The sequence below is a fragment of the Solanum stenotomum genome, chromosome 12, assembly GCF_019186545.1.
Source record: "Solanum stenotomum isolate F172 chromosome 12, ASM1918654v1, whole genome shotgun sequence".
NCBI classification, from domain to species: Eukaryota; Viridiplantae; Streptophyta; class Magnoliopsida; order Solanales; family Solanaceae; genus Solanum; species Solanum stenotomum.
The window spans coordinates 44,526,734-44,544,251 of record NC_064293.1 but is presented as its reverse complement, the minus strand read 5'-3'; the positions used below and the strand labels follow the sequence as shown (position 1 = coordinate 44,544,251).

The 17,518-nt window shown below is 33.0% G+C and overlaps 3 protein-coding genes across 3 annotated transcripts; all 3 read right to left on the bottom strand.

Moving 5' to 3' along the window:
- Nucleotides 1-4,331: 4,331 nt before the first annotated feature.
- LOC125846363 (putative glycosyltransferase 7) lies at nucleotides 4,332-6,043 on the bottom strand. The gene has a single exon (XM_049525768.1). It carries the CDS (start codon nucleotides 5,914-5,916, stop codon nucleotides 4,585-4,587), a length of 1,332 nt encoding a protein of 443 aa, XP_049381725.1. The 5' UTR covers nucleotides 5,917-6,043; the 3' UTR covers nucleotides 4,332-4,584.
- Nucleotides 6,044-8,300: 2,257 nt separating this feature from the next.
- LOC125846388 (uncharacterized) lies at nucleotides 8,301-9,678 on the bottom strand. Its single transcript, XM_049525796.1, has 4 exons — nucleotides 9,540-9,678; nucleotides 9,411-9,468; nucleotides 9,105-9,341; nucleotides 8,301-8,725 (listed from the first exon to the last, which is right to left on the bottom strand). The coding sequence occupies exons 1-4, from the start codon at nucleotides 9,621-9,623 to the stop codon at nucleotides 8,619-8,621; spliced, it is 486 nt and encodes a 161-aa protein (XP_049381753.1). The 5' UTR covers nucleotides 9,624-9,678; the 3' UTR covers nucleotides 8,301-8,618.
- Nucleotides 9,679-15,688: 6,010 nt separating this feature from the next.
- On the bottom strand, nucleotides 15,689-16,440 carry LOC125846394 (uncharacterized). The gene has a single exon (XM_049525801.1). It carries the CDS (start codon nucleotides 16,275-16,277, stop codon nucleotides 15,819-15,821), a length of 459 nt encoding a protein of 152 aa, XP_049381758.1. The 5' UTR covers nucleotides 16,278-16,440; the 3' UTR covers nucleotides 15,689-15,818.
- Nucleotides 16,441-17,518: the final 1,078 nt, after the last annotated feature.

Here is a 17,518-nt window from a genome sequence, read left to right as displayed (position 1 = left end):
CGATGTGCTTGAAATAGTATGGCTCTAATCAAACATTGGAATATATGTGATGAAGCAAACGTAAATAATAATAACAATATGTAACAATTGCGAGTACACAATTTTAGTTATATGTACGCATACTTTAGTCCTATCTGACTATCTTTGTGGGAGATGAGACACGGTTTTCCATAGATTCTCGACTCAAAAAGTGAAGTTATATGAGAAAGAATTACAAGAGAAAAAAAAATGACGCTAAAATGTCAAGCTGAGATAATAATACCAAAAAAAATATTCTTGCAAATGATTAAGGTAACAGTACGTTAAACAAATCTAGTTATTAAAAAGTTCCATAACTAGCATTTCTATTTTGTGGTTTATAATGCAATATACCCCATTTGTAGCACAACGGGCCTGTCCAACCACTAAAGGGCCATTTGGTTTGGGTTGGAGGAGGTATAATCTCCGCATAAAAAGTAGGGAAAATTATATGAAATAACAAACTATTAATTCAAATTAAATGTTATAATCATAGTTTATTTTATTTGTAATTCGCAGCAAACATTCAATTTTTTTTGCCATCTGATTCGGTATATAATTAGTCCTTTTGGGTATACAATTAGCCATTTTATTCATTTCGGTATAAAATGTTTGTATAAAGCGAGAGAAAAATGTATATACAAATATAAATATATATATTTTTTCGTCCCGTACACTTATAATTATACAAATACAGATCTTATTATACAAATTACAATGTATAAATGAATTTAAACAAAACTGAACAATTTTTATAAAATTGGATGTATCTAGCGAATTATACAAATCAAAAGCTCCATAACAAACATAAAATTTGCTATGGAGCGCAATTATGCAAACTATAGTTATAACATACAAATATGATTTTTATGTTTGCTATATGTGAAAGTTGCTCAAAAAAGTATAACTTACATAAATCTCATATAAAGAGTAAATTACATTTTATCCCCACTCCTTTTCTAATTACAATAATCCCTTAAAATTTGTACCTTCCGGATACATAAGTCACCATCCGGATACATTAATTCTAATACAAGAAGAATCTTTTTGTTGCGCTAAAAAGGGAATAAAATATGAAAATTTATTAAATCCCGTAAATTACGCTTGTGTTTCTTCTTACTCTCAATCATACATAGGAAAATCCTAACAGAATGAAGAAATTCAAAATTTCAAATTGCTCCCCCCATTCAACGAAGAAACCTTTCAGATTTGATTCAAAAACTTTTGTCGAAATTTTGGGTGAGCGAGATGAGTTATAAAGGATACAAAAGTGATGGAATTGTTGTTGGACAAACGATTTCCTTTTGAATCTTCAAGTTCATCGAAGATACTTTCAATTTTGATTCAAGATTGTCAAAAAAATTGAGATTCAAGATTCTTTCTTCTCCCGGTCCATCGAAGATCCTTTTAATTTTGATTCAAAATTGTTGAAAAATTTAACATTCAAATTTTTTCTCTCCTAGCTTATTGAACATCCTTTCAATTTTGATTCAAAATTGTCAAAATTTTTAAGAAGACACATCATGAATATCTTTTCTACTTAGCATTTTACTATTTATGTATTTTGTTTAAATTGATAAGTATTGTATTTATACTAGAAACATTAAAAAAAAAAAATTGTTGCTCATAAGACGCTAGATTTGAGATCGATACATTACCATGTGATAGTTGCTATGTAATTGATACATTTAATATTAATTCGAATTTACGTATCATATCTACAAAATTAGTGCATAGACATTACTATTTATGTATCTCGTTTAAATTGATAAGTATTGTATTTATATTAGATACATTAAATAAGTAATTATTGCCCATAAGATGTTAGATTTGAGATCGATACATTACCGTGTGGCAGTTGCTATGTAATTGATACATTTAATATAAATTCGAATTTACGTATCATATCTAAAAAAAATAGTGCATGATACATTAACTATTTATGTATCTCGTTTAAATGGATAAGTATTGTATTGTTACGGGATACATTAAACATGTAATTGTTGCTTATAAGTTGTTTGGTTTGAGATCAATACATGTAGTATAAATTAGTATTTATGTATCATGCCCATATAATTTGACGTAGCTATGTATCATATACAAAAAAAATAATTATGAATATGATAAAACAATGATTTAGTTATAAAATAGTACTGCACATACATAATAAACATATGATACATATATAGTCAATAAATTGAGACTACTGTTCGTGTTTTCCTATAAAAAAGAATTGGAAAGAAAAAAATAAATGAAGAACTATCTCTTGATTAACTTTAAATCATTAACTAGAGAGAGAAAACTATTTAAATTTCAAAATAAAGGAGTAATGAAGGTAACTGGTGATATAGTGGAGTGATTGTAGGCATGAAAAATGGAGAAAACAGTGGAGTTGGAAGATTGAAAATTATGTATCTGAAAATAAGAGAATTTGAGAGAAAAGAGGGATTTTGTAATTTTTTAAAATGGTAAGGAATAATAGAAAATAAGGTAAAAAAGGATGTGTAGTTAGATAATTTTTCCTAAATTCTTCCTAAAATTCATCATAAAATTGTATTACCTTGTTTTGAGGTAATTTAAATCAACATTAAGTTATATGATATTTGGTTGGTAGTTTTTATTTTTTCATAAATAATACATATATAAGTTATGATGAAATTAATGTATTATTTTATTTGCGGTAAAGTGAGTGGTATTAACAATAGATGAATTAACATCTAAAATGACATAACTAACTCTCACAATAGCTTGTAGTTTTTTTAAAAATAAGTAATTGCTTAAACTATACATTATATACTAATTTGTCATATAAAAATTATTGGACGATGAATAATCTCTGAATTACTAATAACTACATTACAACCTCATATTACTAATTCTCGTATTACCAATCACTGCATTTTCAAGCCAACTGCCACATTGGGGATGTGAAAGTGGGTTGCCCAATTCTATAAATCGGACTTGGGTAAAAGTTCGCCAGAACAAGGCCCAACTATGTCCTCTTCATGTGCAATCAATAGAATATGAGAGAATCCAAATGAAAATATGATGATTGATGCAAATTTTAAAAGTTGGGCTTGGTCAAAGATTTGAACCCACTCTTGTGACAAAAGAACAAGTTTTGTAGAGAGAGACAACAAACAAGCCGATTGATTTGCACAAATTATGGAGTGGACATTTCTTCTATTTTATTTAAGTTTGTTTTATCAAACTCATGAAGTCCAAATGACATTATTTTATAAACATATGTCTAGGTTCTTTCAAATGTATCGCTTTCAAAACAATATGAATGAATTGTCTTGTTTTATGCGTTTGTGTTTTATATCCGTGAAGCATTTCACCTGCTCAAGAAGAAAGAGTTTTATTGCTTCATACTTCAAAAGTATGTCGGTATTCTCCTATTTACTTTTGCAGCCCATTTTGGGAGTCCCAACCCACTTTGAGTCTCGTAATTTCATTCCCAAGGAAGGGTAAATGTGGATCGCTCAGTCAATAAATTTCTGGCGGACACCACAGGCTTCCCTTTTCTTTTTCCAGTTTCCACTCATAAGAAACAGAAAATTGAACTCAAATCTTCAAGCACAAGTATCTTTTTTAAAAATAACTTTTTTATGTTATAATAGACCATGAATTTAAACGATATTTATTCAATCAAATTACTTATAAGATCAATTGCACTTCAAAAAGATTAATATCTTGAAAACTCTATAATCAAATTCTTTTTTGAAGATTGAATGAAACAAAACATTTGTGGTCCTTTAGTTTCGGTCAGTTGTTATCTAGAGAGAGTAACATGACTAAAAAACATTGGCAGAAAAGGCACGAGTGAAGTTGGACTCAAAAAGGGGAAAATCATTTAGGGTTAAACAGCAAAATACAAGCAAACAAATTAGAAAAAAATAATTCCTTTTAAAGATTGGTGGAAGTTTGGTCTAGGTTATGTCACACAACTTTAGCGTGACAATTTTGACAAATCTGTAAAATGAAACACGCCACTAATTAAGGGGAGCTGCTAATCTTCTAATTCTTTTCTATTTATATAAATATAATGACCCTATCTTCCTCGATCCTCAGTCAATCAAGCCACTCTTTTTATATTTTTTGTCAAATGCATCTTTCGTTTGGAACTGGAAAATCATAGGTTGAATGATGACCCAGAAAGCACTGTCCATAAATTCTTAAAATATGAGAGGACTTTTGCCTTTTGAATTATTGGTTGTCTTATAAAGACGGATTAAGACACTTCTATTTTACATCATCAACCACAACATAACAATTGGAATTTCACAAATGAGGTTTGAAGAGGGTAGAATGTACAAGAGCTTTATCATTACATTAAAAATGACAATTACCATGAAAAAAGAAAATGAATGGTAAAAAAACTCCACAGTGACTGACAACTTATCCCATTGTTTTTCTGTATGGGATTATAAAACTTTGTTTACTATTACAATAACTATCAAATACATTGATACTGAATTAAAAAAACATCCAATTTCACAGGACTTGTGTCTAAGTAACCTCATTTTAATGCTACAGTAAAAACATGAGGTTATTCGTTTTTTTTCACACGAATTCTTCACTGTCTTCAGCTGGAAAATCGAAATTTAACGGAGAGACAGGGGAATTACTTTTGATATCATCATGCATGAATCCGAAGTTACGTAGCACCTGATTATCCGCAAAGTTCAACGCTCGTTCCATTCCCACCCAACATGAATCACCCACATACTCCGCCGCGTGGTCCCCACTACATGGCTGACACCCCGTGAAGTGCGTGATAAACGGCCGCCTCCATCCGCCCTTTCCGTCAGCGCCCTCCGCCAACAACGGCTCCCTCGCCGCCGCGTAGCTGTCGCTCACCGCCTCCGCGTGTCTCCTCCGTAACTTCGGTACATCTCTCTCTATCTTCGTGTAATTCTCTGTTATTTTGTCAAATCTGTTTACTATTCCTAGCCAGTAGCCGTGTAGAGAGTAATCAGTGATTGCGTGAATTTTGCTCCGCCATTTTCTTTCTCCTTTCAGTATTAAATAGCTCAGTGCTGATTGGTCGTCGGACTCCGGGAACGTTTTGTCCTTGAAAGTTGTCCGTAAGATTTTGCCCCATTGCTTGTATTCTGGGCTTTTCGGGCCCATATTAGCCCAAACATCTAAGAAATCCATAGACCATTGACAGTTTCGGATAAGAAAAATCCCAGCATTTATAGCGACCCAGCTTTTCTTCTTAAAAATCAAATCAGGCCAGCCATGGACGATGAAATTGTAGTCATTGTATTTGTGTAATGGAATTTTGAAATCCATATCAGTGAAAATTGCATCTGAATCAATCCATAGAATCCACTCGGATTCAGGATGAGCCAGCATGGCGGCCCGAACAAGCGGTATTTTGGCCCAATAAGAACGCATTTTAGGGTGAAAAAACGTGTTTCCGTAGAAAATATCGTAGCCATGGATTCTACAGTAATCAACTTTGTTTTTGAAAAACCTTAAGAGTAAATGATCACCTCTAGGGTTTTTGCATGGAGTGGGCTGTGATCCTGAGAGGAGGAGCACACGGTTAACTCTTCCGGCGGCGAACGAAGGATGAAGCTTCAGCCACTGAACTCTCTTTTCGTCCCAATTTTTGATTGGTTTGTTAATAGTGTAACTGAGTTCCGGTTCATCGTAGAATGTTTTCTCCGGCGGGTCGGAACTCCGGTCAACCGCTTCTCGTCCCGGTGGGCAATAATCCGGTGAACTAATACTCTGACTGTATAACAAACCTGATAAATTAGGCAAAGGATCAGTAAATGACCAAATAGCACAGACAAGTAAAACCGCAACTATGGCCGCCGCGAACAGAGATTTGTCTCTCGGAGAAGACGATTGCTGTTTGGCCCGAAACACGTTATGGGCCATGGCCCGTGTAAATGAAAAAGAAAGATACTGAAAATATGGTATGTGAGTGAGAGAGTGAGAAAGTCTCAAAGTCACAAGGAATGCAATGTGTGCTTTAAATGCTTTGTGAAATTTAATGTATGACTAGTAGTAGAAGAAATAACAATATGGAGGTAGTATTGTAAGTATATTAGTGAGCTGGATGAATCTGACTGGTCATTTAATTTAGGGGGTTGGGTAAGGAAAGTTACTGAAAATAAAAATATGGCAGAATCAAAGAGAAGGAATAATATTTAGTAATATAATAAAGTTGGGCCTAGCATCTCATAAGGAAGCTAAGATCTGTAATTAATTCCCTCATTTGCTTTGCTTATAAAAAAAATAAAAATTGACAAAATGGGCAGGGACTGATTGAATAAGAAGATTTTTAATGCCAAGAGGATAAGTAGGAGTTTTTAATCTATCTAGGGGTTGAGATTTGTGAACTGCTGAGACTGTTTCCATGTGCAACATGAATTTGTACGGGGAAGAGGAATTTTAGTAATATAGTTTCTAAATTCTTCCATTTTATGACTTTGGGTTGAGCAAATTGAGGAAGGAGACTTGATTCTCACGCCAATCTTTTTTTAAGAAATATTTTTCTTGTGATTTTCGAATATGTTGTTGCATATAAGTAAAAGATTGTGTGAGTAACTCAATCATACAAGCGAAAATCTTGTGAACAATATTTTTTCACGGTACTTTAATACCGCTATAATTATTGAGTCGTTTTATGTGATAGGCAGTGAAAATGAATTTTAGTGTTGAGCTAGACTACTTATTATGATATCATATTTAGGAGACTCTCATATTCAGACTCATCTCAATTATTAATCTATTGAGTGATGGACATTTTTTCACTTCTAAAACATTTGTACAAATTACAATATTCATACTTTTTCCTTTTCTAGATATAATCCTTTGAACAGACCAAGCAATTGTATCCCCNCCCCCCCCCCCCCCCCCCTGTTTTGTGTTTTTTCTTTATTACTACTATAATATGTTATTATTATCACTATTTTTACCTATAATTTTGCTCCTTATTGTTGACAATTTTTCTTGATAATTTGAAAAAGTGGTAGTTTCCACTTTCCACAAGAGCAATAGTGCATATATTACCTTAATACGGTGCAACTTTTCTTGTGGCGGCTAGCGATAGTAGGAACAATATGTTAATATTATTGACTAATGATAAGTAATAGAGCATTGATTTTTGGGGATAAGAAGAAAAACAATCTTAAATGGGTGCACACCCCACCTCTTAGTACAAAATAACAAGAAAAGGATCTGCCTCAGCAGTTTACGCCATACCTTACGCTAATCTAAGATCCTTAATTCCTGGAGTTGACTTCCTCTCTTGTGGAACTGCTTATCAACTATCCAAAAATAGTTATCTTTATCACTTAATATGATTTTGTGATAAAAAAATAAATATATGCAAGCATTTATTCGAAAATCACAATTTTGGCCTGTTTGGGCATCAAAGTTTAATTTCGATATTTTTAAATACAAGTTTAGTAATATTGAAATTAAGTTGTGAACTAGTGTGAGAAGCATTTAAGAGAAATTAATACTTTCAGTAGGCAGCTGCTCCTTTGGTGGAAAGATAAGGAACCAGTGAGGGTTGTGATGATGAATAAAATCCCTTCATTCTTAATTAGAAGATTTTATTTTGAGTCCTACAGATGGAAAAAATCCTATTACGATATGTTTCTCCTTTAAATGAACCTCACGCGGTCGAATTTGGATTAGCTAAAGCCACAAGTGGAGCTAGTAAGGGCCCATGGTTCATCCAAACCTGATGTTGAGGCCCCTTTGACTTCTTTGTATGTCTACCTTTTCATATTTTAAACCCCTTCAATGAAAAAATTCTGACTCCACCACTGATGGGTTTCCGATGAAGATAGCGGACAGTAGATAGAAATCCTAAAACCAGATAAGGAACAGTGGAGATCAATCCTCACAAATCTTACGAGTGGCTTTCCGTTTACACCCACCAAACAAACTGTCCCATTTACAGGCGGGGCGAATTGTGTCTGGACAAGGTTCTTCAATCACAATTCACAGCCCAGATAAATGCCCAATAGCCCAAACTAAGAGTGCATAATGTAATCCATGATAAGTTTTCATGATCAGCGGATCAGAAGTTCCCAACCTTCTTTATGGAGTAAAATTATTAGTTCGACTAACAACGTTTTCATACTTACAAATATTGAAATCCATGCTTCTTTTCTGTTTCCCGTCCTTCTAATGTTTTTGCCTCCAATAACATTTTGAACCTGAGGCCACGTGATTCTCAATCCGCTTCATTGAGTATCTGACCACACACATGTTGTCTTCAAACTCTGAAAATTCTTAAAACAAGATTTCTCCAACATTCATTAAGCTATATGTCATCAAAATAATATGAATATAAGTTAATTACAGTACTAGAAGATAACAAATCATTAAATTAACTACTATTAAGCGAACATTTGCAACTATATATAAGTATCCTAAACATGAACACACAGTTCAAAAAAAAAAAAAAAAACATGCCTCAGAGTTATGAAAAAATAACACAACCTCTTAAAATTTTTGTCAGCAGTTGTATCAAATCCGATTTCAAAATTTTCGCTTTGCAATGACCCTTCTTTAAGCAGTCAATCAAGTTTTCTTATCCCTCGGCAAAAGAAATGGAGCTTTCAAGTCTTGTTGCCATCCCCAGTTGACTTTGAGGTGCCACCAACCAACCGTTTAGCCATTCTTCTTTGTTTTTGTTTGTTTTGTTTCAAGCAAGAATCTGCATCATCTGAACAATGGACAACCACAATTATTGCTGCACTTCACTAGCTAAAAGTTCTATACATAGACGGTTAAAGTACACTAACAGGTGTAAAATTTTATTTCCACTTCCATTTAGTGGCAGAGCCAGGAATTCAAAAAAAATGTTCTCCTGTCAAGGAGATTCAACTACTTTCATATATATGCAAAAAAATCATTTTTTCCCTCTCTACATTGTGTAATTTTTCAACCAAGGGGAGGGGGTGTTCAATTGACCGCTTGCACCCCTCTGGCTCCACCCCTGCTTCAAATAGATATAAGTTACTATATTCAAAGTGAAATATAAGGAGCTAGACAAGAAAACTATAGCTATTGAGATTATTTTTATCTAACTCCTCAAAGCCTACCTGTCTCATTGGCATTTTGTCGAACACCTTGTGGTGGCGTACTCACATTTACATCCTCACGATCAATCTCTTCAGTAGGCAACAACGGCCCTATTATATTCTGGCGGCGTGAGGAGGCTTCCTTAAGTTTCTTCCGTCGAATCTTCTTCCTCTGTGCCCTTGTGAGCTTCTCAGGCCCATGATCAGTCTCCTCCTGGTTGCCAGAGGAGGAAGAACCACTATCCTTTTCCAGTTGATCTGCACATAATACCCAATTACTTCAAATACATTTGCCAATCAAAATTATACTCATGTTAGCAAGAAAACCTGGAATTGGATCGCCTTGTTCGAGAATGTCAAATGGTTCGTCGTCACTGTTTTCTTCCTACAATTGTAATACTAGAGTCAACTAGTATGAAAAAAAAGAAAAGAGTAAAGATGGAGAAAATTAATTACTTGGGAAGGAGGTGATGGTGGAGGAGGATAGAGCATCCTAAAGAGCCCTTCATGGAGCTTTTGCCGTTTCTCTTCTCTCTTCATACCTTTGCTAAATTTGGTTTTCGCACTTTTAATTTGTTCTTCACTTCCCAATTCAAATACTTATTCCTATATCCCAATAGAGACTCTTTTCTCTTCACAAAATTATACAAATATTAGAACTTGATACAATTAGATTCATTGATATATTTACATAATAATTATACATATACAATTATGTTGTAGATATACAAATATAATTTGTCTCACTCCTTTCTCTGCCCTCTCTTGTTGCTCGCCTCTCTCAATCTCGTTCATCTCTCTCCCTTTTAAACATATAGCTACGAATTGTAATTAAATAAATTATAGTTATTTTACCTGATTATATTTTTAGTCTTTAACGATTTTTGAAATCTTTATACTTGTTACAATTAAAGACCAACACAAAAAAGGAAGGGAATAGAAGTCCAAATGGACCCCTTTCCGTCAAATGAAGAAGCCCATTTCGTAGTCACTAGGGAGTACGAGTGCTTCATTCAGCCCATAAAAATTGATCGACCGTGTCCAACAAGATGTTCAAACAGTATAATCATAATTCATAAGATACTTCACCAAAAAGGAGATTGCTAAAATGCTTGTTGGATTAGTAAGGTTAAGGGGCTAACGATTATAAACTTAGACAATGTTGACAGTTGATATAATGCTAAGAGTAATCTTTTCTTACTTTTGCATTATAAGTTATTTCACGGAGAATGTCTTATATCTTTATGTACACGTTGAAATGTAACATGAAAACTTAGCAAGTATGCGTTTATTTATCTTTCATTTGGAAGTATGAATTTGAACTTTTGACCCCAAAGGACTCCTGATCCCGAAACAAAGAGTGTCCGGCTATCTTTTTTCGCTCATTCAGATGAAGAAATTCTATGAAGACGATGAGAGATGCCACCTACTCTTTCCGTTCCTTCTCTTTCGGAGTGGAGCACTCCTCTTTGTTATGTTCCTTTCTAATAAAAGTTTGGTACGTATTTTGAGCGAGCCTTCACGCGAGGTGACCGGTACCTGTGAAGTGGAATCTATTTGTCTTGGCTTCCAACTCATTAACTCACATAATTTTAACTTTTATGCATTAATCAATAACATAAATTTTAAAACTAACATGCCCTCATCGTTCACTATAAGTGAAATTAGTAATTTTAAAAAATAATATAAATGACATGTTTAATAGATATGTCTAATTTTTTTAAAAATAATTAAATTTATTGTTTTTTCGAGAAAAGACATAAAGTCACCACTGAAGTTGTCTCAAATTTTCAAAAAAACACTTTAACTTTGCGGACGTCTTATTACCTCATAAAAGTATTGAAATATTATTAATTTAGAATTAAAATATTATATTACATTTAAAAAGAATTACGAATATTAGAGATTTAATTCATGGCCTTCTATGAAAAATAATATGTTGATTACAAAATAATAGAAATAATAATAAAATAATGAAAAAGTGAAATAGAGAGTCATTATGATTTGCTGAATTACTTAGCTAATGCTGCAGTTAATATAGCAATTAAATGTGTCATGATTATATCAACCACAATACTTTTTATTTTAAAAGAACGGTTGTGCCCACAGCATATTGCGGCTGAGCAATTAACAAAATTAAATAAGAATATCATCAAAGCCTTCATTCTTAAATATTTTTTTTCCTCACTCGAAGTCTCATGTCCGCATCGAAGGTCCAACAATATTAGGGTCATGCACTACTCTTATTAAGAGTAGAGTAGTTTTACCATTGCATCAAATTCATATTGCCGTCTTTCTTGATTATTGTCTTCTATCATTATTAGATGATCATAACTGTCACATTTCGAGCCTACACCCTGGAAGGAACTGGCACTCGAGAATCATTGATGGTTCCAAGAGAACCCTTTGCCTGACTTACTTACTCAACGGAAAACTTAAACACAAGAAATAGTCTTAAATAATGAACTTATGAAATAAACTTAGAATGTCTTTAAAAAAAAATTCAAACTAGCCAAGATGGCTACTCAAGTCTCAAAACATAAGCCAATAATAAAGTAGTGACAAATGAACTAATTGACTGACTATCTATTAAGCCTCTAATAATTGAGATGGATGTCGGGACAAGACCCACGACATCCTAATGTACTAAATACTGAAAGCAATAAAAGGGATCATCCGGAAGCAAGGAGGCTCACCAACAACTCTGGAGCTCAACAAAAAAATGCGCTGGATGCTGATCCTGGTTACCTGTATCTGTATCATTAAAATGACATCAATACATTGAATGTACGAGTATGCAAGGGAAATTCTAAAATAAGACATACGCTTGAAAGGAACTAAAGAACAAACCTGGTCTCAACTGAACTCATTTCAATATAAAAGCAATAATAAACAAGTGCAATATAAAAAAATATTTTTTAAAACATGGATAACAACTCTGTGAATTTAGAAATACAATAGTGACTCTGTATGTATAGAAAGATACAATATAAACTCTGAAATGTATATAAAAATACAAAATATTGTTGTGGGATTTTCTCTAACCGACAACCATCACTTAAGAGCTATTGTGATGATACAACGTTTTGCCTCATGCTGCCAGGGTCGTCCTATACCTTGCCGAGGGTATAGAACCTTATTACTAAGTGGATCCACTAGTCTATGCTAAAAAACACTAAGGAATCATCTAAAAAAGTATGACCCTTTTTTACCCATGATGGCTACATAGTTTATGGGGGCAGGGAGTTGTCTGAACTCTCCCTCATATCGGTGTTCAGTACTACTCCCAAAATATATTACTAGCTCTTATGTTTAAAAACATATTTCTTTCTGTGGTTTGAGATAATTGCTCAAAACTTAGCTTAAAGGTTGTCTTAGAAAACAAAGTTTCCTCTCTTGCTTAATTGTGAATGCAATTACTTTTTTCTGAAAACTAGCTCAAATGTTCTTTGGAAATCTCAATTTCCTTTCTTATTTAAATGTGAAAACATTTTAAACTCTTTGAGAATACATAGTCCCCATATACTCTTTGAAGAAATGAACTTCAATCTTTACTCTTTACTCAACTTAAGTCTTAAAACAAAGTTGAAACGTTTGTAAAAGACTTTTGGAAGACTCTAAGAACTTCTCTTGACTTGACTCTTAACTTTCCTTGAAATGAATTATGGATTCAAGGTTCATGATCTCATGTTATGGATGATTTCATGTTTTTAAGACGTACCTTAAAGTGTAGAATTCAACTAGAAACATAGGTACGTTTCTAGGGAACTAGTACGGAAAGAAATGAGAAGAAGTAGAAGACTTGGCATCCCTGGCGCGGAACACCAGACCCAAACTTCAGAATTGAAGTTGGGGTGCGCTGGCTGGCGTGACGCCCCAGGATCAAAATTTCAGAGAACTTTGTGGGGCGCTCTGAGTGGCGCAGTGCCCCACCCCTCTGCTCAGGTGTTTGACGATTTTTCTTGCTTGTTTTTCAACTCTAAACCCTCTAAACTCAATTGGGTCTTTCCCCAAACACTTAGATTCGACTACATAATCAAAATATGCAAGAATCTACTTAAAACGACACCTAATTTCATGAATCAAAATCAAGAACTTCTCAACAACTCCAAAAATCAAAAACCTAATAAAACTTCAAACAAATCCATCAAGAACTCAATTTCTAACCTTTAAGAATCTAAATTCGCTAAAATAAATCATGATTGGCGCGTGGGTGAACTAACCCAACGCTATGTGATCTCACATACCTCCTAGGGATCACCCCTTGACGAAATCCATAAGCAATTCTTCAAGAACTTGGTGATTCCTTGCTTCTTCTTCTCTTCTTTTCTCTTCTCTCAAAACCCTAACTTGTTTTTCAAAAGCATAAACTGAATCCAATCAGTTTAGACCCCAACTTAATTAGCGAAAATGAAATTAATTAATTGGGTGGTGAAAAGACCATATTGCCCTTCAAAAATCCGGTTTTGACTTTCCTTATCTAGACAACCCAACTTCAAATGGGCATATCTCACTCATATGAACTCAAAACTGAGCAAACTCGGCGGCATTGGAAAGATAATTCAAAGATATTTTCTACGGTATCTTGTGGCACACCTAACTCATCCTGAGCTAGGGGTTATGGTCGTTTGAAGTGTACCCAAAACTCATTCTTAACTTAACTTTGTCAAATTTCCAGATTTTCATTATTTCCAAAAAATCACTCTTTCTAATTCTAGCTCTTTCTAGTTGATGTTACAACAACAAACTTGTTTTAGTAGGCCTTTCATGACAATAGAATTCAAATATTTTTCGTTTTATTTAAAATTTATAAAATTAAAGTCGAAAATAAAGTTATATTTAATTATAACTTTTTTTTTTCTTGCTAAAGAGAGAATATAGTAACACTTTATTTGAAATCTATAAAAATGGAGTTGGAAAGCTAGTGTAAAGCACTTTCTAAAAATTTCTCGAAGATTATAAAAATCACAATGAAATGAAAAAACATTCTAAAAGAAGGTGAATTAATTCTCATTTCTCTTGGCGCGACGGCACGTCAATCTATTATTTTCTCAAAGATTATAAATTAATTCGATTAATATTTAAAAATAGAATTAAGTCACCTAACAAGAGGTAGGCAAAAGTTTTTAAGCCAAGACATCAACTTGCCATACGTGGGACAACTGACAAGTACAAATCACTATTTTTCAAATTTCTCGTTAAAAAATATTTGATGGTTATTTTCATAAATATTTTAATTGATGAATTAATAAGAAGAAAATAGTAATATTTTCATACGAAAAATTAGAAAGCTTTTTAGTATTTCAGCGAATTTTTTTCCACCGTATTTTTTTCAATGACCTAGTTCAATGACAAATAAATAGAATAGTTATATTTTATGATACAAATTTTCTATTAATTTACGGTTGAGAAAACCACTGTTTCTATTTTAGTAGTGACAATACCTTATAGAATTTATTTTTTAAAAATAAAAAATCGGTTGGTTGGTTTAGCCCTGACGATTGAAGTGGACAACTAAAATCATTACTGTAATTTAAGAGAGGTTATTTGCACATAATTAAACTCGAACCACTTTTCACCTGTCACAATTTATTATGCTTACCTCCTCTCGTACCAAGTGGTTTAACTAATTTAACATTTTTTAATATCCACATTAACTATCCTTAAATCCTAATATCTATGTAAAACTTCATTGCCTGCTGGGTTTTTGTCAACATCACTTAAGATTGCCCTTGATTATCTTATTTAATTTAACTATAGTAATAAATGAGGAAATATAGTCCAACAAACATTTTTGAGGGGATTAACATAGTTCAAATTTCTTTACTACAATTCTCTGTGTCACAACATTGCTTAACACCTCCCAAATATTTCTTTCTTAAGTAAATGGCAATGGAGTACGAATTAAAAGGAAAAGATAATAGTACCAAACGAAATTAAACTTTGTTTGTTTAATCAAATATTGAGAAAAATTAAATCAACATTATATAGGCTCGGTTGGGAATGACATACTTATTCTTTTTTAATGATTCAAATAGAGTACTATAGTTTTTACACACACATTTTAAAAAAAATAATTAAGAACTGACATTTTAAAGGGAGTCTTAGAGTAACTAGTAAAGTTGTTGTCTTCCTTGCAGATACCGTCGCATAGTGACTACAGCTCAACAACAGTAAAAGTGCCTTAAGCATCATCCAAGAGTCAATGGATCATTTATTCATCGGGTGCTCTATGTTAATTTATACAAATACCTCTTAATTTCTACTTAGATATATATATTTCGAGACGAGATTAATGGGTGCTTGAGCACCCGACCGACTCTATGTAGGTCTGCCCCTAGCGACCATTTTAGTGCACCAGACTGCCCTTGTCATTAAGAACTTTTTGATAAGAAAACAGGAGAACATGAAAAAGAAGATTCATTACATTATCCGAATTAATTTCTGAGATAGTTATTCAACTAATAGTTTTTATCTCATAAATTCACTTTTTTTATTAAAGAAATTAAAATGAAGAAAAAAGTGAATTTGTGAGATACTAAAAATTGTATTAGTTGAGTAACCAACCGAGAAACCAAAGCCAACATTATACACAGAGAATTGAGTGCGAAGTGAAGATGTATATGCAACAACAGCGAAAGAGAAACCATAACAAAAACAATCCAAAGAAACAGTGTAGCAGATACTTAACAACAGCAAGCCTTGTTTCCTTCTTCCAAATTCTCTTCCTCTGTTTCAGAACAACCCTGTTTTTCTAGAAGAAACAGCACAGCTTCTACTTCTCAGAAACAAATCTGTATTCACTTTCACATCGTCACCAAAATCACACGGCTTATCTTCATCGATTCTTCCAAATGCAACAGATCGACTCCGAGGCACCAAATCAACATTCTTTGCAATTGATTTTTGCCTCAGAAACTCTGTTTCCATTTTGTTTACCAGACTTTTTCTGGAAGCAATTCGCACCAGCTCCCTGAAATCTTCGTCCCTACTACTTGATACAGATGAATTGACACTGAAACTTCTCGGCAAAGCAGAGATTTGTGGAACACCCATAACACTGCCATACCCAATTTTTCCAGAACAATCCATCAAGCTATGGACGTAACAGTCTCTTGCTTTAATTAAAACTCTAATTGGTGCTTTTATGCACCTCTTAATTCTGCTCTCTTTGTTACCCTTATTTGTGCTCATTTTCAAAATTTGATAAAGAAAATTTGAACCGTCGAATGTTGAGTATTATTGGCAGATATGCAAGAAAAAAGGACTGATAAGAAGAAAATAAACAAGTGGGGAGAAAACAGTTTAAAGCTTTAATGAATGAAGAGACTATACTGGTGCGAGTATTTATAATTTGTTCGTTGGCTATTAAAAGGGGTTCGAAAGGGGATTGGGCTGATAGAAAATATATAAAGATTAAGATACGACTACTTACCAACAAAGTGAAAGTTCAGATAATTAATTAAATAAGTTACTAAAATTTTCTTACTAAGATGATATATTTTACTCGAAATAAACAGGTTATGTGGGACGTGATGGCCAAAGAATTCATAATGACTAAGCGGAAAGGAAGAATAAAATTATGGCTGAAGTATGGACCATGTCAAATACAGTTTAATGTTCAATATATATTTAAAAAAGATACACGCCGTAATCGAGATGGCAATGATGATTAATTTAAGTAAATATTTTGTTAAACAGTACACGCATAGGTTGAATTTTCGTATTACTAATAATGTCAATGACGATTGACGACGGAGAGAGGAACATTATATAATACTAATAAGCAGACTTGGAATTGGATTTGCAAAATGAAAAAAACAAAACAATTTTCCTTTTTTCAAACTTCCCTTGTCAATGTGTGAAGAATACGTCTATTTCATATTTTCTTTAAGCTCACAATAGATAATAAAAATTAAAAGAAGATAATCATAACCATTTCTTGAGTGAGTTGTCGTTTAAATTTGGAAATCGACATTTTTGTTTTCTCACGTTGCTATTAGTAATAGTTTTGGACAAATTCTTGTAATTAGTTGTAGGATGGAGAGACAAGATTTTCTATTAGATAATTTTTCAAATATTATTTTTCACTTTTAAAATAAAGAACTTCTTTTAAAATTAAATTTTACAATAAAACACGATCAAACGCCCATGTCACTTAGGTCAAATATTCCAAGTGGCAAATTGATACAACTAGATATATGTGATGGAGAACTAGTTACTACAACTTAATCCATATTTAAATGTTGATGATTTTTGGTCATTTCTGGTGGATGATCTATGCAAATGACACATGGAGAACTAGTTACTACGACTTAATCCATAATCACCTTTGTTTTCATCCTTAATAATTGACTAATAATTGCGCAGCCAGATAAATACAAACCGGGCATGCTATTTACATGTCATTATATATGAAAAATAACTTAGTAATT